A 24,491-nucleotide genomic window follows, 5' to 3' on the forward strand; every position below is an offset into this window, starting at 1 on the left:
AGCATAAAAAGGGAAGGAAATTCTGACACATGCTACAACATAGATGAATCTTGGGCGTATTATGATAAGTGAAATAAGTCATTCACAAAAAGACAATACTGTTATGATTTCACTCAAATATCCGGAGTGGGCAAATTCACAGAAACAGAAAGTAGAATGATGGCTGCCAGAAGCTGGAGGGGCAGAGATAGGTAGTTGTTTAATGGGTACAGAGTTTCAGTTTTGCAAGGTGACAAAGTTCTGGAGATTGGTCGTAAAACAATGTGAATATATTTAACCCTAACATTATTGAATTGTACACTTACAAATGGTTAAGATGGTAAATTTTATGTGTTAAATACCACATTTAAAAATAAAATCTAAAAATAGTATAATGGAAAAGGGTGGGGGGAGGGAAGAAGGGTAGTTAGCTGTGACCAAGACATTACCTCAAAAAACAGCAATGAAACAATGACTGAGTTGGTGAAAAAATGATTGCACAGTGAAGCATTCAAGAAATTGATTTGCTAATAGTGTCTTCAAGAAATCCAGACATTTAAGAACTTACATTCATCAGAAACGACAAATGATAACGTAGCTTTTAATGTGAGACTTTTTATCTAAGTATAAGAGAAAATCTTTTCCTTCGGATTAATTTTTCCTTATCTGAGAAATCTTTTGGGAAGAGAGGAAAAGTTTATCTTTCTTCTTTAGTATATGAATAAAAGGAAATAAAAACAGCTACCCTTATTATCTTTCATTTCTTTAAATCTTGCTGGAAAATATTTAATTATTTGTATAAAAAAAATAAAATCATAGCAAAAATTTTAAAACTGGTTTGTGGTAATGGTTGTATGACTGTAAATTTCATAAAAATTGCATAGGTGAATTTTATGTATGTCAATTGTACACCAATAGAACTGTTTTTAGAAATGGTCTAAAACAAAAGCAAACCAAATCAGTATTTCATTCAAACAAGTTCCTTATAAAAAATTAAAAATCAGGGACACCTGGGTGGCTCAGTTGGTTAAACGTCTGCCTTTGGCTCAGGTCATGACCCCAGTGTCCTGCAGTCAAGTCCCGCATTGGGCTCCTTGCTCAGCAGGAGCCTGCTTCTCCCTCTGCCTGTCCTTCTGCTCCCCCTGCTTGGGCCTTCTCTGTCTCTCTCTCACACACAAATAAATAAATAAAATCTTTTAAAAAATTAAAAATCAAATCATCCATCAATTGCTAAGAATGGAGCTAAGTACCTATTTCATCTCACTTACTATTACCGTACATTTATGTAGTACTTTACAGTTTTTAAAATCCATATAACAACCCTGTGAGATAAGCAAGTTAGCTATTATTACCTTGATAGAGCAAGTCTTAAAAAAAACTGGCAAATGGCTTGCCTAAGGATTTCAGGATTATTTAGTCTCTATCTGAAAAGCAAACTCAGTTCAGTTGAACCTAACTCTTTTCAACCTAACTGCTTCTTTCCTCCAAACCATTTTAAAATAAACTTCCCACCTACCATCATATTCAGGAACACTTTGCTCCATGGAGAGAGCATTCATAAAGTCATCTAAGTTCACCATTCCACTTTCTGTAAAATAAAGAGTTAGATTACGCATTCTGTTGTGCTTTTTCATAAAAGGCAAATTCATATTTTAATACAACTATGAAAGAATTACCTCTCCTTCTCTTCATCATCATCCTATCAAGTCTTCATACCTTGTCTCCCTAGATGAGTCTTTCTAAATAAGGTCGGTTCATTTCATTGCAACAATTACTCAACAATTTTTAAATATCTACTATAAAGTGCAATGGACTGAGTTAGGTACTCAGTTCTTGATAAATACAGGAAAAAGGAAAAGTGCCCATATAGATGGACCATGAGAAATTTGAGTCTATTTCATACCATCAAGAAAACCCAGTCAATATGCTATCCATTGAGACACCTTGACAATACTAACCAGGTCTTACAGACCCAAGTGTCCCCATCTCTACACCTAGTATCCAGCTGATCCAAATAACTATCTTTTTTTAGGTACAAACTCTCCACAGTGATCATACCAATCCTGATAAGCAACAGAAGGGGCTCAATAATTTTAGTAGCACCTACTCCTTAGATTTTTTTTTTAATCAAATCTTCTTTTCTATTTGCCTTAGCTAGGAAATTTTGCTCAGGTTCTAAGAATTCATTTCTAACATATTCCCAAGTCAGTGTTTTCCCAAAATATTGCCTCTGCCCTCTCCTCAACTAAACTTCTGCTGTGGACAGTTCTTACTTAATGATAAAACAACTTCTCTAATACAACCCTTCCTGGAAACTTAAACTCAGCCCTGAATTTAGGCTGGTGACTGGGATATGCCATTTAACATCTAGATACTAACTTCTTGCCTTTTTGTTTAAGTAGCATTCGCCCTAAATTCCTAGTTGTAGCACTCTTCCATTTTGGAGTCTCCAATTATTTCTTCTTGGATCCTCAGGCTATTGGCTTAGAGATTTTTGTACATCTTAGATATTGTGGTCTTACTGCCTGAACCTCCCTACAACTGGATCAGACTTCTCCAGTACCTGTCCCATACTAGAAGGCATAGCTAGGCATAGTCATGGAGTCTTACATAAAAAATTGAGATATAAAAGGCCTAGCTCCTCCAAACCAATCCATTAGGTCAGACTTTCCAGGAACTTTTTTTTTAATATACTACTTTCCATTTTTATATCTGTTCTTTTAGAATGTTCTTTAGCAGGGCCCATTCTGCTCCATTCCTAGCTGAGAGAACTTATAACATCATTTAACAGTATCCAATAAAAGTATCTAATTTTCTCAAAAAGTTTGGCATTATCAGTCTCACCATGTTCACTAGTGTCTGTCGCAATCTTCTTGAACTCTTTGTCTGATAAAGTAATTCCTATTGAAGGTAAAATGGACTGAAGTTCTTCTGCAGCAATGTAATTTTCTTGGAGTTTATTGATAGCATCACACATGTTTTCTAAATATACAAAATGTAAAGTACTATTTAGCAACAGAATTTATGTGTCTTAAGCAATAATTAGCACCCAAAATCTTTATCTAGTAATCAGAAAGCAAGTTTTATCTACTTAATGTTATTTCATAGGACTGCTTTTTTCTTCATATTTCTGTTGTATCTTACATTATATCTAAATATTTCCCTTACACTTCAAACAGAAAACAATCATGAAACTTCTATAAACATTTATAAACTACTTGTTTGGAGGAACAACCTGCTCAAGTGGCCCACCCAATGCTGCTTGGTTCTCATTAAAATATAATGAATGAGTTCAAGGGATCAAAACATCAATGTGTTCAAATTCTAGGATTCCAAGCAAAAAATGAGAGTTCTTCCCCTTCCTGTCACTTGAGTCTACCACACTTTCAGTTCACAATCTTCAAAATCATAAAATTTTAGAAGCAGTTATAAATGGCCATGATGAGCCCTCTAATATCATGCACTGAGATGGGCACAATATCACTTTGGTGGTATTCCACCCAAAAATGCATAGCCTGAACTTATTCATGAAGAAATACAGGAAAAACCCCAAATGAGGGACATTATACAAAATAACTAGTCAATATTCTTCAAAAGTATCACAGTCATGAAACCATCCCAGATAGGAGGAGACTAAGGACACATGACAACCAAATGTAATGTCTGATCCTGGATGAGACCTTGAACCAGAAAAAGAACATTTGTGGAACAAATGAAAAAAATCAAAAAAGGTCTTCAGAATAGTAAATAATATTGTATCAGTGTTAATTTCCTTGTTTAGTGCATTTACTGTGGTTATACGAGATCTTAACACCTGGGAAAACTAGACAAGGAGTATATAGGAATGTCTTTACTTTTGTGTAATTATTATGATTATAAAATTATTTTAAAATTAAAATTAAAATTTTTTAAAATGTAAATCATGTGACAGTCACATTTCATAGATGCTCAATTACCATCAATTATTTTGAGAAGTTATATCAGATAACTATTTCACACTTCTCTATACTCAGAACATTAAGTATGGCAATGAAATTTTATTTTAGTGACACCAGGAAGATAGATAACCACTTTCTTCCACAGTCATCTTCTGCTCACTGGCAAAATGCCTACTAGTCCATTATTCCTTTAATCAGGGTTTTAATTCTTCCTGGAATATAAAGAACTCAGAAATAGGAATGAGGCACAGAGTAACAGTAGTGTACTGGTAAAGGAATCAAGATAAATATTGTTGTGCCTCCTTAATAGAGCCCACTCCCTTTTTAACTGTGTTATTGAAAACATGCATTACTGTATAAGAATCACTATTACTGTATAAGAAAAGCACTCATTTTAACAATTACATGTAATATGAAATGCAATAAAAAGGTCACTACATTTCTTTAAAGAAAATAAACATAACTTAAGTAACTTCAGCCAAGGACTACAGGAAAGAGTATTTAATTAATTTCCATACACAGTATTTCTGTGATAGAGGTAGCACAGAAGGAAGAAAACATATATTGATTGGGAAATCTTGCTCATCTGTGAGGAAGATGATAAAGCCCTGGGAAGCTGAGCTGTATAATATTAATTTTCTTTTGATATTCCCACATCCATAAGAGATAATATTTGAAGTACTATCATATCATACTGGATATAGATATCACATATTTAAATTATGGATATCATATATTTAAATTATATAAATATCATATATTTAAATATCATATATTTAAATTGAGTAAAAATTTCATATAGACTTCTTACATACTTTGTTAAATAAATTATAAAATAACCATATCCAAAAGAAAACAGGCCCTCTGTTTTCTAGGGAACTTGAGTGAGTCCAATTAATCACTGAATAAGCTTCTTGGTCAAAGTTAGGCATCTGAAAAAGGGAACATCTGGAAAGGCACAACCATCAAAACCACAGTTTTATATGCACTGGCCTACAGACCAGAAGTGGCAGTTACTCAAAAGTACTGACAATTGAAATGCATACAATTACCTAATAACTGATTAATTCAGCTTGTTTCTGTGATAACTCAAGAACTCAAGGACCTATATTTTGACTTATGTATATGATACTGACCCAGAGCATTCACTGCAGCTTTTTCCTTTGATGAAACCTGTTTTAGGGGGCTGGAATGCCTTCTCACAGCTGGCTTCTGAAGTTTGGGGATACTAAAAGTATCACTTTTATCCGGAGACTTTTTGAGGCTCGTAATACTCTTCAAGTTATGTGGTATAGACTTTGAGTCATGAATTTCAATCTTCTCTGAAGGTTTCTTAAAGTTTATACCATCCTTTGAATATGGTTCCTGGGATCCTATATTGCTGCTATCAACTCCATTCAGGAATTTTTTTATTTGCAAAGGATTTTTTGATCTTTTAAATCCAAGGTAATCATTATCCTCCATTATTTTATGATACTGGAGGTTTTTTCTATTTAACTTTGGGAATAATGATGGTTCAAACAGCCTGGAAGATAAAACGCTTTTCTTCCTATATTGTAGATAGCATTCTGACATATTTGATAACTTTTTGTTAGAAGTAGATTCATCCAAGGCTGACCATTCCATAATTGCTAAGCAAGAGAAACATGTTTAATTATTTCATTTACCTGTACAATTTGAAATGGTTTTTTTTAAATAACTAAGTCCTCATGAAATCTATTCAAGAAATTATCAGTTGCTTAAATACATAAAATAAAGTTAACATGTTAAAAAAATTACAGAGGTGATAACCAAAAGATTGAACTATTAACTAGGTTAAATGTAATCTTCTGGTTTAATATATTTAAATTCTTCCATTCAAAGCAATTCAAAGTTACACTGAATCAAAAGTAATAGCCTCCTAAAGCAGATAGTTCTCATTCTCTACTCTTTGCCAGTTTTGAAAGATAATAGGCTGATATGTCAATACAGCTACAAATCCCTTAATTATGAGCATATCAAACTACAAGGAAGTTGTAGTGGGGAAGTTTTTATTTATAAAGTCACAATACAAATATTTACTCTCCAAAGATTCTCAGTACTTGTGGGGGGAAAAGTAACTTTGTATATAAAATAACATCTTTAGAAAAATATTACTAGGACGTCCCACACTAGGGCTTCATTTATAAAGTCCACCTGATGGCTCAGAATAGTACGTTACATTTGAATAACACATTTTAAAGTATTTCAAATGTTATACTACTTGATCCTCAAAACAACTCTATGAGATCATCAAGTAAAGTCAAAGAAAAACAAGAAACTTCAACAGAGTAGCAACACAATCTTGACTATGAAATCATTTCACTTAGAGAAAACAGAAAGTTTCTTAGTTTAGTGTGTGTTAAAATGAACAAGTTAAGGAAAATATTTGGATTTTAAATGTCTGGAAATCTTTTTTTAATTCATTTTTTTTAAGTTGACATATAACACTGTATTAGTTTTAGGTGTAAAAAGTTTGGAAATCTTTAAAGATGGTGACATGGATCTCTAGGTTCTATCAAAAAGAAATAGGCTAGTGAATGGGTAAAAAAATAAAATCTTTGACAATTCTGCTTTGGGCTAAGACATTGCAATAGGGACCAACTTTACCCTCAAGCCTTAAATAACTAAAAAATTGGACAATTTATGTGGGGGAAAAAAAGTTTTCAGGGATTGGACAATAGGCAGCATAGGACTAAGTAATCCCCTAAAGAAGGGAAACAAACAAGCTGGAAACCCTACAACTGCACCAGCTTACTGTCTGGATGTAGTTTCCATGCCACAGCATAGGAAAGTAGAACCTGAACAGAGCCTGCTGGTCTGAATGAGTAGAGGAAACAGAGATAAGAGGAAGGCCAAAGAATCTAGAATATGGAAGTAGAGTGCCAAAGAAGAGAGAACTGCTGAGTTTTAGATTTTTTTTTTGAAGATTTTATTTATTTATTTGACAGAGAGAGAGACAGCCAGTGAGGGAGAGAACACAAGCAGGGGGAGTGGGAGAGGAAGATGCAGGCTCCCAGAAGAGCATGGAGCCCGATGTGGGGCTCAGTCCCAGAACCCTGGGATCATGCCCTGAGCCGAAGGCAGACATTAACGACTGAGCCACCCAGGCGCCCCTGAGTTTTGGAGATTAGCAATAACTTTTTGGCTGAGTATTAATCTGCATATATGTGAGAAGATATTACCCACGGACAAGGAGAGAATTACCAGAAAATTGTAGGTAGAACAATTCCGTAGCTCACTGAGAATTGAGGATGATTTGTGATCCCATTAGCCAGAGGAGAAAGATCTCATAATACATGGGGCATCCAGTAGACTCATCTGAAGAATGCTGCCTTAGTAGTAGAGCTAAATTAGCATAAAAGCTGCTCTGAGGTCATCATTAAAAAGCTTTAAAAAGCAAGCTTCAAAAGGACCCAACTGATTCCAAGTAATTCAACTGCATCAGAACCAAATCCAACACTATTTAAAGGAGCTCTAGGAGACTACAAAGCACCAAGGAAATTGTGAAGAGGGGGAGCTCAGGAAAGTATATGGTGTTGGGAAAATTGGACAGCCACATGCAGAAGAAAGAAACTAGACCATTTTCTTATATCATACACAAAAATAGACTCAAAATGGATGAAAGACCTAAATGTGAGACAGGAATCCATCAAAATCCTAGAGAAGAACACAGGCAGCAACCTCTTCGACCTTGGCCACAGCAACTTCTTGCTAGACATATTTCAAAAGGCAAGGGAAACAAAGGCAAAAATGAACTACTGGGACTTTACCAAGATAAAAAGCTTTTGCAAAGCAAAGGAAACAGTCAACAAAACCAAAAGACAACCGACAGAATGGGAGACGATATTTGCAAATGACATACCAGATAAAAGGCTAGTATGCAAAATCTATAAAGAACTTATCAAACTCAACATCCAAGAACAAATAATCCAATCAATAAACGGGCAGAAGACATGAACAGACACTTCTCCAAAGAAGACATCCAAATGGCCAAGAGACGCATGAAAAAGCACTTAACATCACTTAGCATCAGGGAAATACAAATCAAAACCATAATGAGATACCACCTCATGCCAGTCAGAATGGCTAAAATTAGCAACTCAGGAAACAACAAATGTTGGTAAGGATGCAGAGAAAGAGGAACCCTCTTACACTGTTGGTGGTAATGCAAGCTGGTGCAGCCACTCTGGAAAACAGTATGGAGGTTCCTCAAAAAGTTGAAGATAGAACTACTGTACAACCCAGCAACTGAAGTACTAGGTATTTACCCCAAAGACACAAATGTAGTGATCTGAAGGGGCTTGTGCACCCCAATGTTTATAGCAGCAATTCTATAATAGCCAAACTATGGAAAGAGCCCAGATGTCAACTGGCAAATGAATGGATAAAGAAGATCTGGTGTATGTGTGTGTGTGTATATATATATATATATATATATATATATATATATATACACAAACAAGGGAATACCACTCAGCCATCAAAAGGAATGAGAGCTTACCATTTGCAACAACGTGGATGGAACTATAGGGTATTGCGCTGAGCGAAATAAGTTAATCAGAGAAAGACAATTATCATATGATCTCACTCATACGTGGAATTTAAGAAACAAAATAGAGGATTGTTGGGGAAGGGAGGAAAAAATAAAACAAGACAAAATCAGAGAGGGAGACAAACCATAAGAGACTCTTAACCATAGGAAACCAACTGAAGGTTGCTGGAGGTAAGGGAGGTAGGTGCATGGGGTAACTGGGTGATGGACATTAAGGAGGGCCCATGATGTAATGAGCACCAGGTGTTACATAAGACTGATGAATCACTGAACTCTACCTCTGAAGCTAATAATGTGCTATATGTCAATTAATTGAATTTAAATTTAAAAATAACATTGAAAAAATGAATAAAACACTGCAATTAAAATAGAGATTATTAAAATAAATACAAAAATATCACCCAACTCAATGTGGTTTACAAAAACTTCAAATATGTGATATAGGAAGGTTAAAAGTAAAAGGATGGAAAATATATACCATGTAAGCACTAATCAAAAGAAAACTGGGTTATATTAGAATCAGAACAGGTCAGCTTCTGAGAAAAGAAAATTACCAATGATTACATACATACTACATAATGATAAAAGAGTCAATTGACAAAGAAGAGAAAACTATCCTGGGGCACCTTGGTGGCACAATCAGTTAAGCATCCAACTCTTGGTTTCAGCTCAGGTCATGATCTCAGGGTTACAGGACTGAGCCCTGGCATGGGGCTCTATGCTCAGTGTGGAGTCTGCTTGAGTTTCTCTCTCCTCCTCCTTCTGCTCCTTACCCCAACATGTTCTTTCTCTCTCTCTCTCTCAAATAAATTAATAAATCTTAAAAAGAAGAAGATACAGCTAACCTAAATGTGAGTTCACCTAGGAACAGAGCTTCAAAATGCATGAAACAAAACCTGACAAAACTGAAAGGAGAAACAGACAAATCCACAATTATATTTGGAGACAATATTCCTTTCTCCAGAATAGAACTAGTAAAAATTAGCAAAGATACAGAAGAAATGAATAACATAAATTATTAGAATCATGCACGGGAGTGGGTAAGTGATTATTAGCACTATCTATGTAAGAAAAGAAAAATTAATGAAAAAACTTCTAAACCAAAGTCAAAATTAGAATTCAAAATAAACTTTGAAACTTTCAGGTAATGACAGCAAATTGAATAGCCTTCAAAAACCCCATTAAAACTAAAAGAATTATTAAAACATCATAAATCCATAGTAATAAAAAGAACAGGTAAAGAAACAACTGCAATTAAATTTTGGAAGCTGGGATGTTGATGAACTCAGTAGACCTGAAAAGGCTGAATCATAAAGCATAATGGGTAAAGACAAGAAGCAACCCAGTTCATAACACAAAACCTCCAAATGCTCGTAAGTTAGTAGCATTTAGATACTTCTAAAAGTGAGAGTAAGAGTGAAGCTAAAAATAAAGAATTGGTTAAAAGTCATTTAAGTAGTAGTTTGATACCTAGATTCCCTTCACACAGCCAGATGGTGATTTTCTCCCACTCCAGCAGGAGACTGACAATTTATCAGAGAGGGTTAAACACAGGGTCTCTGGAATTATGGAAAAGTACACACAATAGAGGGTAGGAGTATTGTACGGAAAAATAGCAGGGGGGAGTTATACTGAAAAATGGGAACTCCAGTCTTTTGTCTCATTTAATACCTGGAACTTTAGTAAGCAAGGCTATACTTCCAGGAAGGATATGAGAAATTTATTTGAACATCCCGATCATCAAAAGGAAAAATATCCTTAAGATAGTGATACCCGGGGTTTTCTATGCAAAGAACCCAGCCTGATTACCCTATAACAGGGTTTCTCAACCTCAGCAATACTAGCATTTGGAGATGGGTAATTCTTCATTGAGGGGGGCTGTCCTGTGTACTGTAGGATATTTAGAAGCACCCCTGGCCTCTAATCACCTGATGACAGTAACACAGATTGTGATAACCAGAAATGTCTCCAGATGCTGCCACATGTTCCTGGAGGAGGGAGGAAGGAGGAAAAAAAAAAGCCCCAAATCACCTCTGGTTAAGAACCACTATCCTACAGCTCATAGTCAGCTAGTTCCACCCTCAGTCTCAGAGCTTCCAAACAACTTTAGCTCACCATTCTAAAATCTGAGAAGAGAGAAATTATTGGAAATTTTAGAACTACAAGTGAAAAACTGAATAGAAGCATTGGAAGATAAATTTAAGGCAATCTCCCAGAAAGCACAACAAAGAGACAAGAGAAAATGTTAAAAAAAAAAAGGGGGGGGGGAATCAATCCAGAATGTCAACTATCCAAATAATAAGAGTTCCACAGAGAACAGAAAACTAGAGGAAAGAAATTGTTAACAAATTGTTTTAATTTCCCAGAATCAGAGGACACCATATCCAACACAATCACAGCAAAGAAACTTATTTCAAGGTGAAATAAGTGAAATTTCACAACACTAGATACAACGAAAATATCCTATAAGCCTGCAAAAACAAAAATCAGTTTCATACAAAGAGTCAGGAATCAGAAAATTTTGGACATCAACAGCAATACTGAAAATTAGAAAATTCAGAAAATTATTTACAATCTAGAATTCTATACCCAGCCAAACTATCAATCAAATGTGAAGACAGATTCTGATACAGGAGAACTGAAAGTCTCCAGAATGTTAATGAAGAAAGATCCCAGGATGACAGCTGCACACAAGATGTAGAAGGAAACAAATCCACACTGAAGAACATCAGAATACTCTAAGGAATATTTCTTCAAGAAGACAAAACTAATAGGATACCTGGTGCATGTAAACTTATGGAGAGGATATTTAGACAGTTGGCAGAATTCAGGGTTCAATCAGTAAAAAATATACGTTTTTAAAAAATCAAGCAAATAGGAGTGCCTGGGTGACTCAGTCAGTTAAATGTTTGTTGGACTCTTGATTTCGGCTCATGTCATGATCTCAGGGTCATGAGATCAAGCCCCATGTTGGGCTCCATGCTGGGTGTACAGCCTGCTTAGGATTCTCTCTCTCTCTCTCTCTCTCTCTCTCCCTCTGCCCCTCCCCCTCATCTCCCTCTCAAAATAAATAAGTAAATAAATAAATATTTAAAATCAAGCAAATAAATAAGACAGTTATTAATTCAAAGAGGGAAAAATTGGCAGAGAAAAAGAAAGTAACCATAAGATACTTACTATATAGCTCAGTTATAAATAGTGTTTACATGAACATATTACCATAAATACTGAATTAAAACTTAATCAAATTACCATGTAACTATATTGGGAGTATGGATAGGTATGGGAAGAGTAAGTGGATGTGGTGGGACAGGGAAGATAAAACAGAGCTAAATCCTTATTTTTCATATTAGGAAGTTTACTATGTCTACCCCAAATTTTAAAAATCAACAAGCAAGAACACAAACATGTTATTTATAGTCATGATAAGTTAAGTAATCATCTAAAACATTTAAAATGTTTGCCACTGGAGAAGCTGAGGAAAGGATCAGGCAAGAGGCTGCTTTATTTGCAGTAAGTTTATTAGAACTGTCTAATTCTTAAAATTATACACATAGATAATCTTGATCAAAGGATATTTGGATAAATTAGAGATAGAACAAGGAATGACATGATGTGCAACTGGAAGAGATAAAAAAACATACTTAATAAAGAAAAACTGAACTAAATCATGAATGAAAGTGAAGAATATACTAAAAATGTTTAACTGTCAATGCAGGATGTCAGAATGACCCACAATTTGCAAATTAAATATCTTTTTCCAGTGTTACTATTTTAAGTTTACTTTGTGTTGTAAAATATTAAGGGAAAGATAAAAGTAGAAAATTATGAGATAGTTATATAACCTATTTTAATTAGGTATATTTAGAGTATTAAACTTTTATCTCCCTAATTTAAGAGTTAGAGCAGTGGTTTCAGAGAAGGCTTTTAAAACTCATATGATAAAAACCTATAAATTGGGTTTAATTTAAAGATTATTTATTTATTTTTAAAGATTTATTTTTTTGACAGAGAGAGAGAGAGTGCACGTGAACACACAAGCAGGGGGAGTGGCAGGCAGAGGGAGAGGGAGAAGCAGGCTCCCCCCTAAGCAGGAAGCCTAATGCAGGGCTCAATTCCAGGACCCTGAGATCATGACCTGAGTTGAAGGCAGATGCTTAACCGATTAAGCCACCCAGGGGCTCCTAAAGACAATTTATGTATAAGCAAACTTGTTATAGCAACAAGAGCTCACTTACAAAAATCCTCACACTGGTGCTGTAGTTCATCCAAAGTAAATATAATATCTCTAATATCCACCCTGTGGTTACCTGTAATAGAAAGGATAAGTTCAAATACTGTATTTCTTTTTTGAACACAAATATTACTTCCATCCTATTCTAATATGAAAACAACACAGAGATGAGTGGAAGGAAGAGTGGAGGGCCAGCTATTATAGGTTTTGAATAATATCTGGAATTGTGAATTAATAACCCAGTATACACTGAAACATAAGACTAAGACCATTATTTTCTCTTCTCCTTAATAAAAGAGTTTCTTATCAAAAGAAATTGGTCACATTTTAAGCCCCAAAGCTAGGTAATCGGGATAATATTTTAATAAACAGTTTTTTTTTAGAGTTTACCATAGGTAGAATTTCAAGTTTTAACTCTTATCTTCCTCACCAAATCATGAGCTCTTCTAGAGCAGAGAATGTGTCATTTGTTTCCCCAATGCCCAGCAAAGTATCTACTTCCTAGCACTTAAAAATTATTTTTGAATGAATAAAATATACTGAAGGCTGTAAAGAATAATGCAATGTCTACATTGTGAATAGCAGAAAACCATTTACTTAGCACTTTATTTGTGCCCAGCACTCTAATTATAACTTCCTACCATTCTTGCCCTTGCCTCTGTCTAAGACCATTTTCCTTCTTGGGCACTGCATGACAGAGGATGGGTTCAGAGGCAGTAACCTTAAATAATGTCATTCCAATTGTGCACAGAGATGGAAAATGCTTTTCCCAATAGTTCTTGCCTCCAAATGTTTGACTTTGCTTGACACCAAGGTGAAAAAGACCAGGAGTTGACTTATCTACCTATAAAAATACTAGGTTTATCCTTCAGTCTACGCATAAGAAATCAACTACTCAATTATATGCATAAGCGAAGACCCCCGAAAAAAAGATGCAAGCTTTTAATGTGCCTTCTGAGTCAAAGAAGAATTACACACAATATGATTTTGGTGTTGGGTAAGTTTGGTTCATTCTGATTCTTGAAAATTGGTAAGCTATATCAGATGCAGGCCTTTAAATTACTGCAAAGCAAGGTAAGTATTTGACCCAATCAAAGAAGTGCTAGACCAGTTGATGCTAAGTTGTCTTCTGATTAGGAACTGCTTCTTATATTCTGGCTTTTTTTTTTTTTTTCAATTTCCTTGGTATTTAACCTCATTCACTTTTTTTTTAAGATTTTATTTATTTATTTGACAGAGACAGCCAGTGAGACAGGGAACACAGGCAGTGGGAGCGGGAGAGGAAGAAGCAGGCTGCCAGCGGAGGAGCCTGACGTGGGGCTCGATCCCAGGACGCTGGGATCACGCCTTGAGCCAAAGGCAGACGCTTAACGACTGAGCCACCCAGGCGCCCCACTTTTTTTTTTTTTTTAAGATTTATTTCTTTTTAGTGGGGGTGGGCCAGAGGGAGAGAGAGTCCTGAGCAGACTCCACACTGAGTGCAGAGCCCAACTCGGGCCTCGATCTTACCACCCGGAGATCACCACCTGAGCCAAAACTAAGAATTGGTTGCCCAACCAACTGCACCATCCAGGCGCCCTAACCCCCAGGTGCTTTTATTTTTATTTTTTTAATAATAATTTTTATTATATTATGTTAGTCACCACACAGTACATCCCTAGTTTTTGATGTAAAGTTCCATGATTCATTACTTGCGTATAACACCCAGTGCACCATGCAATACATGCCCTCCTTAGTATCCATCACCAGCCTATCTCATTCCCCCACACTCCTCCCCTCTGAAGCCCTCAGTTTGTTTCCCAGAGTCCACAGTCTCTCATGCTTCATTCCCCCTTCTGATTACCCCCCCTTTCTTTATCCCTTTCTTCCCCTACCGATCTTCCTAGTTCTTGTGTTCCATAGATGAGAGAAATCATATGGTAATTGTCTTTCTCTGCTTGACTTATTTCGCTTAGCATTATCTCCTCCAGTCCTGTCTTGATTATGGTTCTAACACTCCCCCCTTAGACTCCCCAGGGAACTTCTGGCACTTATTGTAGATTGAGTCCATGTCCTAAGTTCTCATATCACAGCTTAGGCTTCAGTCCTCAAACTCTTGAATTCAATCAATGAAAAGTATTCTGTTGGACCATACATAAATTAAACCAATGGAGAAGGCCATATTGTTTATATCAGCTCTCCACTTAAAAAACTCCCTTCACTGGAAAGAGGTCCAACATTGACCAGTGAGAATGCAGTAGCCAACTATTTATAGATTCACTAGCTCTTGCTCAAAATTTATTCCTTGCTATACAATAACAGATACCTATCACAAGCCTCCCAAACAAATATTATCTATTTAAATAGTCCCTGGGAGCCAAATAAGCATTACAGAATCTGAAATCACTATTTTGGCCCCTATCTGGCTTATCAAAACCTTATGAATAATTCCTGGTTGAGACTGAGGCAATCAGTATAGTTACAGGCACCATTTATTTCACAGGGGAAGTTCAAAACAGCCTCCCACTCTTATATATGTACTTCTGGAGGAAATTCAACCAGGAAAATATAAATACCTAGTGTGAAAAAATTATCCTAATCATCAAGGTCATATTCAGGGCAACACTACTTTGAAGGTGTTAAGTGACTATTAATACTACATTTCCATAATCTTCACAATAGCTCTGCAATATCAAAACCTCCTCTATCAAAAATTATGCTAGTCATTACTTTTCACCCAGTTCAATTATCAGATTACTAATCATGAGAGAAAAAACTACCGCACCAATATCCTATTTCAGAAACCAAACTACCTGACACTCCCAGACAGTCCTCAAGCTATTTCCCATATTTCTCTTGCCATATCTTAATGAAGCAAATGCTTGTTGGACTTCCTTGCAAATTCCAATGGCATAATTCTTTCCTCTTCAATTGTGAATACTCATAAAGATGAACGTATTCTCCACGTATCATTATTACTCAAAAAAACCAAACCAAATTCAAAAACAAGATGTTAAAACAGTACCTATAACAGGGTGCTATGCCTTCTACTAGTTATAATCACCCCTTATTTCAAAATTCTGTTATAGAAGAATCCACATCTCCTACCTAGGTAACCCAAGACTTCTGGCATTCTGGGGTTTTCCTTTCCTTTAATATTTAAGTAAAACAGTTCAGACCCCAGACCATACACTACATGAACATAAATCAATACTCCCTCCAAAATTTGAGGATTCCTGAGTGTTTTATACTCTTGCAATTGATTTTTTGTTTTTTCTATTCCCCTGAACTCTCAGTCTCACTCACATTATCACATTCTATAGGTGCTGTAATCTCTCCACCTCAAGCCTACCTAACATAGAACCTATAGACCTTTCTCCTTTAAATGCACCCACCAACACTACTAACACAAGGCTATTGTATATAACCAACTTTTATTAGATAACTTGCACTTAATGGGAGTACAGGAGTTCTTTATAGTACAACAAGCAACTACATACTATTGTCCTATAGCTACTCTCTACTGATTGCAGGACCCCCAATCCACCCTTAGTTTCCCTCAATCCTCTTCCTCCAGCTGCCAATTAGCCACTGTTGTATTCTAAGTTCCTGTTGTTTTCTTATATAGAGTACTTTACCTTATCGTTTTGTTCAAACTAGGTGTCTCTCAATAGGCTTTAACTTCCATAATCAAACAAACCTATTAAAACAATTTTCCTAGTCAAAAGACAAGGACCTTCCCTATGAGGAATTTTACCTTAGGCACAACTAGCTTATCAAAATTACAAAGTGAAGAAATCTTGTTCTCCCTGGTTGGAGGAGATGGGAGTAAAAGGTGAGACTTACTAACTCATTTATATTTATTTGTTGAGCAGTTAATATGCACCATAAGCACTGTACTAGTAGGTACTGAGGATACAATATTGAGCAAAAGTAGACATGATATCTGCTTTCCTGGTGCTTAGTCTTATTTGAGATACAGATCTTAATAAAAAAATAAGAAATAAAAATTGCAACTGTGGTTAGTACTGCGAGAGTGTATAATATGAGAATTTGACCTAGTGAGAGAAGTCATGGAAACATTCCTATAGAGTTGAATTTAAATCTAAAGTATAACCAAGAATTAACTACGAGGAGCGGAATGTTCCAGGGAAAGAAAAGAACATATGCAAAAGCTATGGCAGGAGGAGGGACGGTATACAACTGAAACTCTGTGAAGGCACAGAAAGCAAAGCAGAACGTGATCTGCAATAAAGCTGGAGACCTACGATAAAGGCCACATTAAAGTGTTCTTCATCCCAAGAAGTATTTTTAGATTTTATGCAAGGAGGTAACATGATGAGATGTGTGTTTTGAAAAGATTATTCTGGCTATAGTGTAAAGGGGGAAAGACGAGATATGGGTGGACTTGTTAGGATGAACACTGGTGGTCCTAAAGAAAGATTATGGTAACTTGGACTAAGGTAGTAATGTTGGAAAATAGAAAGACTTAAGAAATATCTAGGAGTTTAAAATAATATCAATTCATAATGATTGCATGAGGAGAACAAAGAAAACAGAGTTGTCAAGGATAATTCCGAGGTTTCTGCTTCACGTTTCTTGAGACTGTTCTAGGTGCCAAACACAGTAATACACATTTATATTTAATTCTTACAACAATCCTACAAAATTAGCATAATTTTTCAGTTTAGCTCCCCAAATAAAGTAGAAGTCCTGGAAGTCCAGACCAGAATTCCCTAGGTAAAAAAAAAAAAAAGAAGAAGGTGCTGCAGTGATCTCATGTATGCTTTCTGTTGCTTCTGCTAAAGCATGCCCTAAAGACTATTTAATAATATGACTTGAGATTAATCTTTAAAATCCCTATTTTATGGACATCTTCATGCCTTGGAACATCCCTCTACTTAGGTCTACCAACCCAGAACCCATCATAAATGACTACTTAGTAAAGTCCATGCAGCATGGGGTGCCTGGGTGGCTCAGTGAGTTAAGCAACCAACTCTCGATTTTGACTCAGGTCATGATTTCAGGGTTGTGAGACTGAGCCCCACATCAGGCTCTGCGCTGGGTGTGGAGTCTGCTTAACAGTCTCTGCTTCTCACACTCCTCTCCCTCTCAAAAAAAAAAAAAAATCCATGCAGCCTGGTTCTTTTCTTTTTATATAATAATCTTTTATTATGTTATGTTAGTCACCATACAGTACATCCCTGGTTTTTGATGTAAAGTTCGATGATTCATTAGTTGCGTATAACACCCAGCATGCAGCCTGGTTCTATCTTCACGCCATATTTCAGCAACTAAAGGCCTACTAAAAAGCCACCACTAACAAATGACAAAAACTAGTGGAACCCCATTAAAGAGGATGTCATGTCTGATTATTTTCCTGCCATATTTACACAAACTATCCCCTCAGTCTAAAATATCTTTCTCATTCTTCACTACCACCTTCAACCAACTAACCCCTACTGATCCTTCAAGATTTAGCTCAGATATCACATCCTCTGATAATCTTTCCCTGGTGTTTCCAGGATATATTTGCAGCCTATCTATATTCTATAGTAGTATTTGCTACACATTATAATTCTCATTTTACTTGACTCCTTCTACGCTAAAATGTGAGCTTCTTTGGAAAAAGAAGTGTGTTCTATTCATCTGTGTATCACCTAGCACAGTTCTAAGCACAGTAGATATTAAATGACTAAATGAATGGGTAATCAATGAATCAATCATTTATCAGCCCATTATTATCAGACACCCCCTGGTGACATGTAAACATGTAATACAAAATATCTGCTAAATATATTTATAATGTTTAAAAGAAATCTACATTTTGCAGAATAACTGAAAAACATAAGAAGATTGTGTAATCAAAGCTATCTAAAAGAATTAAAAATTCAAAAAATTTAGGTCTCCTAACCTGTGAAGTAAATGCCCTTGACACTACAGAAACCATCTCTACACAGACAAGAAATGACTATTGGAAAAGAGAGGTAAGTTTGAAGAGAAAATAAATCCATTTTTCTCTTAGATTTTTACCAAACATACCAAAATATAACAATTTTAGAAATTCCCATTTAATTTTCCTAGACTATCTCTTACCATACACACCAGTAAGCAATGACGATGGCAAAGTGCACTGGGTGTTATACGCAACTAATGAATCATCGAACTTTACATCAAAAACCAGGGATGTACTGTATGGTGACTAACATAATATAATAAAAAATTATTATATTAAAAAAAAGAAAACTAATATCCAAGAAAGATAGATATATATATATATATATATATATATATATATATATATATATATATATATATATTCAAATAACTCACTGTCTATACTAGCATGTTTTATCACTTCCTGAAAAGTTTCAGGGATTACAGGGATATCCATGCTATCCAAAACAGCAGCCAGTTCATCAGTTGCAACTCGACCACTTTTTATCCTACAGAAAATCTTCAAGGCATTCTGGAATGCTGCAAAAATACAATAAACAAAGAAATTATTTTACCATAAGAACCGATAGCTTTTTTTGGAAGAGCTGATTTTGTGTCAATAACCTACCAGGGGAAAATAACATAGGCATAGGGTTTTCTAAAAATTTACCTGCAAGTACGCATTTGCTCAATTCTGACCACATTCTTAGTATAAAATATAATTTTTGCTATCATCACTACCGATACGATATTAGCAATAATAGCTGGTATTTACTGAATGCTATTTATATGCTGAGCATTGTGTTAAAAGCTATGGGCATTGTGCTAAAAGGTATAGGTTCTCTCATTACACTATATTCACCTCTTAGTTAAAACTTTTAACTAAAATAGTTTCTTACCAGTGGTATAATCTATAATAGCAAGGCAGCTTAAATCAAAATTTGAGAGCATCATTAATTGCTTAAAAATGTAATTTAGAAAAAAACAGTATAAAAGAGAGAAGAATGGAGTAGATGCAAAATTACTCTTTAGATTCTTTATCATATTACAAAGAGTTTAGCAATGGTTTAACCACTATTAAAAGGTCTTCTATTTCTCCATAGAAACTTCATTTTCTTATGCTAACAGTCCTTAGTATCAAAAATGAATTGGAAAGAACCCAGTTAGAAGAAAATATTCATATTAATGAGAGAATCTTCCCTAAACAAATATCTTCCTTAAAATCTAAACAGATTGATATCCGGTCCTAATGCTGAATTTAAGTGCTCCTCAGACCGCTGCATCCCTTAATTTAATTTGATAAGGAAACACAATTCCCATAATCAATTCCAGAGAGCAAATCACTTTATAGTCAGACCACACTTTCTTGGAATTCAGGATATAGCAAGCAAAATGATCCGCAAGGTTTTAGATTTGCACAGACAGGGAGGAAGAACTGGGCATTATTCATTCATTCAACTAGTAGTTATTGATCAAGTGAGCAAAAGTGGCTGAGGAAGGACCTCTGAGAATCCTCTCCTCCATAAAAGCAATAAGAACACTGGCAAAAATTGTCAGAATCAACTGTTTTCAAAACTCTGGATATAAATCAAAGGCTTACAGCAATCCAAAGAGTGTTTTTTCAAGAAAAGTGGCTGAATCTCAGTAACAGTGAACTTTGTGGCATTTTAACTTGCCATATTCCCATTTCATCATCCCAGCTTCCCAGGAACCTTGAAAACTGAGAGCCAACAATCATGATGAAAAACAGCAGCCTGACAGCCAAATGGAGAAGAATGAGGTTAGAACTTCTTCAAAGCCCCAGTCCCTAAGAACTGTCATTATCAGACCTGTTTGGTGGTTCCATCAAAGACTCTATTTGCAAAACTGTCCTTATCTGACCTGACTCAAAGCTTGCCCAGTGCAGAGTCTTTTCCCTGGGAGTACTCATCAACAACAACCAGAGGCAATTAGTTAACATTATGACTGCCTGAAGTGGTGGGTAACAGTTGGAGCAAGCACTGGGTGTTATATGTAAGTGATGAATCACTAAATTCCACTCCTGAAACCAATATTACACTACATGTTAACTAGAATTTAAATAAAATTTGAAACAAACAACAACAAAAAGATCCTGAAGCTTTGCTCTTCAATGCCATTGCTGCTCTTCCAATAACATACTAATTTTAAAAAGTCAAATAAACCCACAACTGTACAAAGAATAAAGATAAAAGCAACATAAATTTCCCATCCAGGGGCGCCTGGGTGGCTCAGTCATTAAGGCTGGTTCAGGTGGTAGGGCGTTCGACGTTTGATCTCTGGGTTGTAAGTTTGAGCCCCACATTGGATGTAGAGGTTACTTAAAATCTTAAAAAAATATTTCTCGGGTGCCTGGGTGGCACAGTGGTTAAGCGTCTGCCTTCGGCTCAGGGCGTGATCCCGGCGTTATGGGATCGAGCCCCACATCAGGCTCTTCTGGGAGCCTGCTTCTTCCTCTCCCACTCCCCCTGCTTGTGTTCCCTCTCTTGCTGGCTGTCTCTCTCTCTCTGTCAAATAAATAAATAAAATCTTAAAAAAAAAAATTCCCATCCAGGGTGTGCAAAAATTGATGCATTTTGATTAATATTCTACTCGGATACCCTTCTATGTCTCTTTATGCATATCAATGATGGTGAATATTTCACCCAAATAAAATAGTACATGTAGTCTACTATCTTTCCACTCAAAAATATGTCATGATCCTATTTCCAAGTCAATAAAAACAGTTGGAGCAAACAATAGGATAGCAAACAAGCTTAAAAGGAAAATATGGGAGATGTCCATTGAGGCCTTTGAAAAGTTCGAACATATTCCTGAGCATCCAGATGGCCACACCCTTGGATCGGGCCATACCCAGGAAAACCTGAGCAGGTCCTGAATTCTCACCTCTGGCGTATCTTGAGGATACACATAAGAAGGAAGTGAAGGTTAAGGAAAAGTTGAAAACTATCTGTCTGAGTGTTGAAGGCATGCCCCAATGCATATACATTCAGATCCCTCTGGTTCTCTTCAACCTAATAACTGACAATTAATTTTGCCTTACAAAGGCATCATAAAGATACAGGCATGCATATAAATAGTAAATACAATACAAAAATAAATCTATATAAAATACAAAAAAATAAGAAAAGCTATATTCATTGTGAAATTGTTTATAATACTAAGATAATTAGAGCCAATTAAATATTCAATAATAAAGGATTATATAAATAAATTATAGTATATCTACATTTTTCAGATACCATGCGGCTATTAAAAAGTAATAGGCTATAGAAGTTAATCAAAATGCCAAGTAGGAAGTAAAGAATAACAAAAGAAAACCAAGCCAAGCATTATATCTATATTGTTAATTGCTGCATATGGTAGGCATTTAATAACATTTATTACATTAATGAATACATTAACATTAAAATTTTTCTTGCCTTTTGCCTGCTTATCCAGGTATATGAAGACTATCACATTCATATATTTTTGATTCTAAGAAAATACAGTGAGGTTGACTTCAAAAATATATAATATCAAGGATTGATTATAGGAACTTGATCTGCCTAATGGAAAAACCAAGGAACTGGCTTTTCCAACCAGTTCCTTAGTTTTTGTTTTGTTTTGTTTTAAACCAAGGAACAATTAAAATTAGGTCATGAACACTAGAGATCTCAGACTTTTGGAAGCACTGTTTCCATCACTAACATGAATAGTTCTTCCAATCACTTTCTTTGCCATTTATTGAGATCCATCAGTACCTGAAATTTTTTGGGAGAAATATAAGCAGTGAAGAGAGTACTGTTAACATATTGAAGAAAACAGATGAGAGACTTCAAAGGGAAAAAAAGGAAAAACACATGAACAAAGGTATAGAAATAAGAATGAAATTGGTATGTATAGAGATTTTTGATTAACTGGAGCATGGGGTTCTTGCCTGGAAAAGATTCTACAGAGAAAGGAGGAATGGCAAGCAAAATTATGAGAAGGAGAGGACACCAAGCATAAGAGTTTGGACTACATTCATTTGATCAGAAGAAGAACATCTAAATTTTTGAGCAGGAGAATGACATGACAAAAATCACATTAAGAAAATTAATCTAGCAGTTGTGCGCATCCAATGGAGATTAGAGAAAGAAAATTAGGATACCATGGAGGTGATCCACATTTTTTAGTGCCTTTTATGAAATAACTCATGTCTAATTTTTCTCAACCTGGACTACTGGGGGGAAAAGTACTTAAAAGATTCTGGAAAAAATGTAAATTGATATAACCACCCCACCTTAAAATCAGTTACAATCAAAATTATTCCCTTCTATAAATTTGAAGAATCATTTTTTTTACCTGGATCTTGAGAGACCAAATAACAAACATTATTCACAGCCTTAAGGAAATCTGAAAAGTCCAGCATTCCATTAACTATAATAATGGTTCAAAAACAGAAGGAAAAAAACTGCATTAGCAAACTCACTAAGAACATGAGATAAAAACGCAAACTAAAAATGTGAATAGAATCAACTGATATTAGAATACCATAGTCTATACACAAGAGTAGTCAACATTAACATTAAATATAGACTGTAAAAAGAAAATTTATCAGAAAAATTTGCATATTGTAATTATACAGTAATTAGTGTTCAGCAATAATAATGATACAGACTAGAATTAAAGTTACTGGGGCGCCTGGGTGGCACAGCGGTCAAGCGTCTGCCTTCGGCTCAGGGCGTGATCCCGGCGTTATGGGATCAAGCCCCACATCAGGCTCCTCCGCTATGAGCCTGCTTCTTCCTCTCCCACTCCCCCTGCTTGTGTTCCCTCTCTCGCTGGCTGTCTCTATCTCTGTTGAATAAATAAATAAAATCTTAAAAAAAAAAATTAAAGATACTGCAGTGCTCTTTGCTCAAAGCTCTAATTTTTATATTTGTAAAAAAATCATGCAACATGCCAATTTTACATACATAATGGCATTACCTTGAAAGATTAAGACTGATTTCATTGTGTTCTAGAAAAGCCCTTTATACCAGTGGTTTTGGGGGAGATTGTGGATCTAATTGAGATTCTAATGAAAGCTTTGCCTCATATTGTTCCATCTCCCTCTCTCCTCTCCTCCTCCCCCCCCATTACATACACATACATACAAAATGCATTAAAACAAATGCACAAAATATTGCACAATATTAAACCAATCCTTATGCCCTCCCCAAATCATCTCATTTCTCAAGCAAAAAGTAATGCCTATTCTGGGGCACCTGGGTGGGTCAGTCGTTAATAAGCATCTGCCTTTGGCTCAGGGCATGATCCCAGAGTCCTGGGATCAAGTCCCGCATAGGGCTCCCTGCTCTGCTGGGAGCCTGCTTCTTCCTCTCCCACTCCCCCTGCCTGTGTTCCTTCTCTCGCTGGCTGTCTCTCTCTCTGTCAAATAAATAAATAAAATCTTAAAAAAAAAAAAAAGTAATGCCTATTCCTTAAAAGAAGGAAAAAAATAAATCTAAATTGTATAAATGAAAATTTCAGTAAGAAATTTTTTATTGGCTTGAATGAGAAGTTGAAATTATGACTTTTTTTGCATGATAATGCATAGGTCATATGACGTCTAATAGCAATTAGAGCTGAAAATCCAGATTTACAAAGTGTGACAAAACACAGAATCAGGGTTCTTAAATCCCATTTTCTAGACAAGCATAGCTCTGTTTCAAGGAACATCTGAATTTTTCAAGATTCTTCAAGTTAAATAACTATGAAGTCATTTCCCTCCCCATTCAGCAAACGAGGCCAACTTTGAAAGGGTTTATCTATTTTGGAAGAGAATTATTATAAATGCACAATTCAATTTAATGTCATTTGAACAAAG

General features: G+C 35.6%; 1 protein-coding gene across 1 annotated transcript in view; it reads right to left on the minus strand.

Moving 5' to 3' along the window:
• The window catches only part of EFCAB13 (EF-hand calcium binding domain 13), a 201,090-nt gene that overhangs the window by 158,621 nt on the left and 17,978 nt on the right, over positions 1 to 24,491 (minus strand). Inside the window, exons 6-11 of the mRNA XM_087854723.1 lie at positions 22,985 to 23,059; positions 19,037 to 19,180; positions 12,729 to 12,800; positions 5,054 to 5,548; positions 2,824 to 2,961; positions 1,496 to 1,567 (exon numbers count right to left, since the gene is read on the minus strand). Coding sequence (XP_087710849.1) covers positions 1,496 to 1,567; positions 2,824 to 2,961; positions 5,054 to 5,548; positions 12,729 to 12,800; positions 19,037 to 19,180; positions 22,985 to 23,059 — 996 coding nt within the window. The remainder of the gene's footprint in view (positions 1 to 1,495; positions 1,568 to 2,823; positions 2,962 to 5,053; positions 5,549 to 12,728; positions 12,801 to 19,036; positions 19,181 to 22,984; positions 23,060 to 24,491) is intronic.

Source organism: Ursus americanus, chromosome 23 (assembly GCF_024610735.1).
Source record: "Ursus americanus isolate L20-20 chromosome 23, mUrsAme1.1.p, whole genome shotgun sequence".
NCBI lineage: Eukaryota > Metazoa > Chordata > Mammalia > Carnivora > Ursidae > Ursus > Ursus americanus.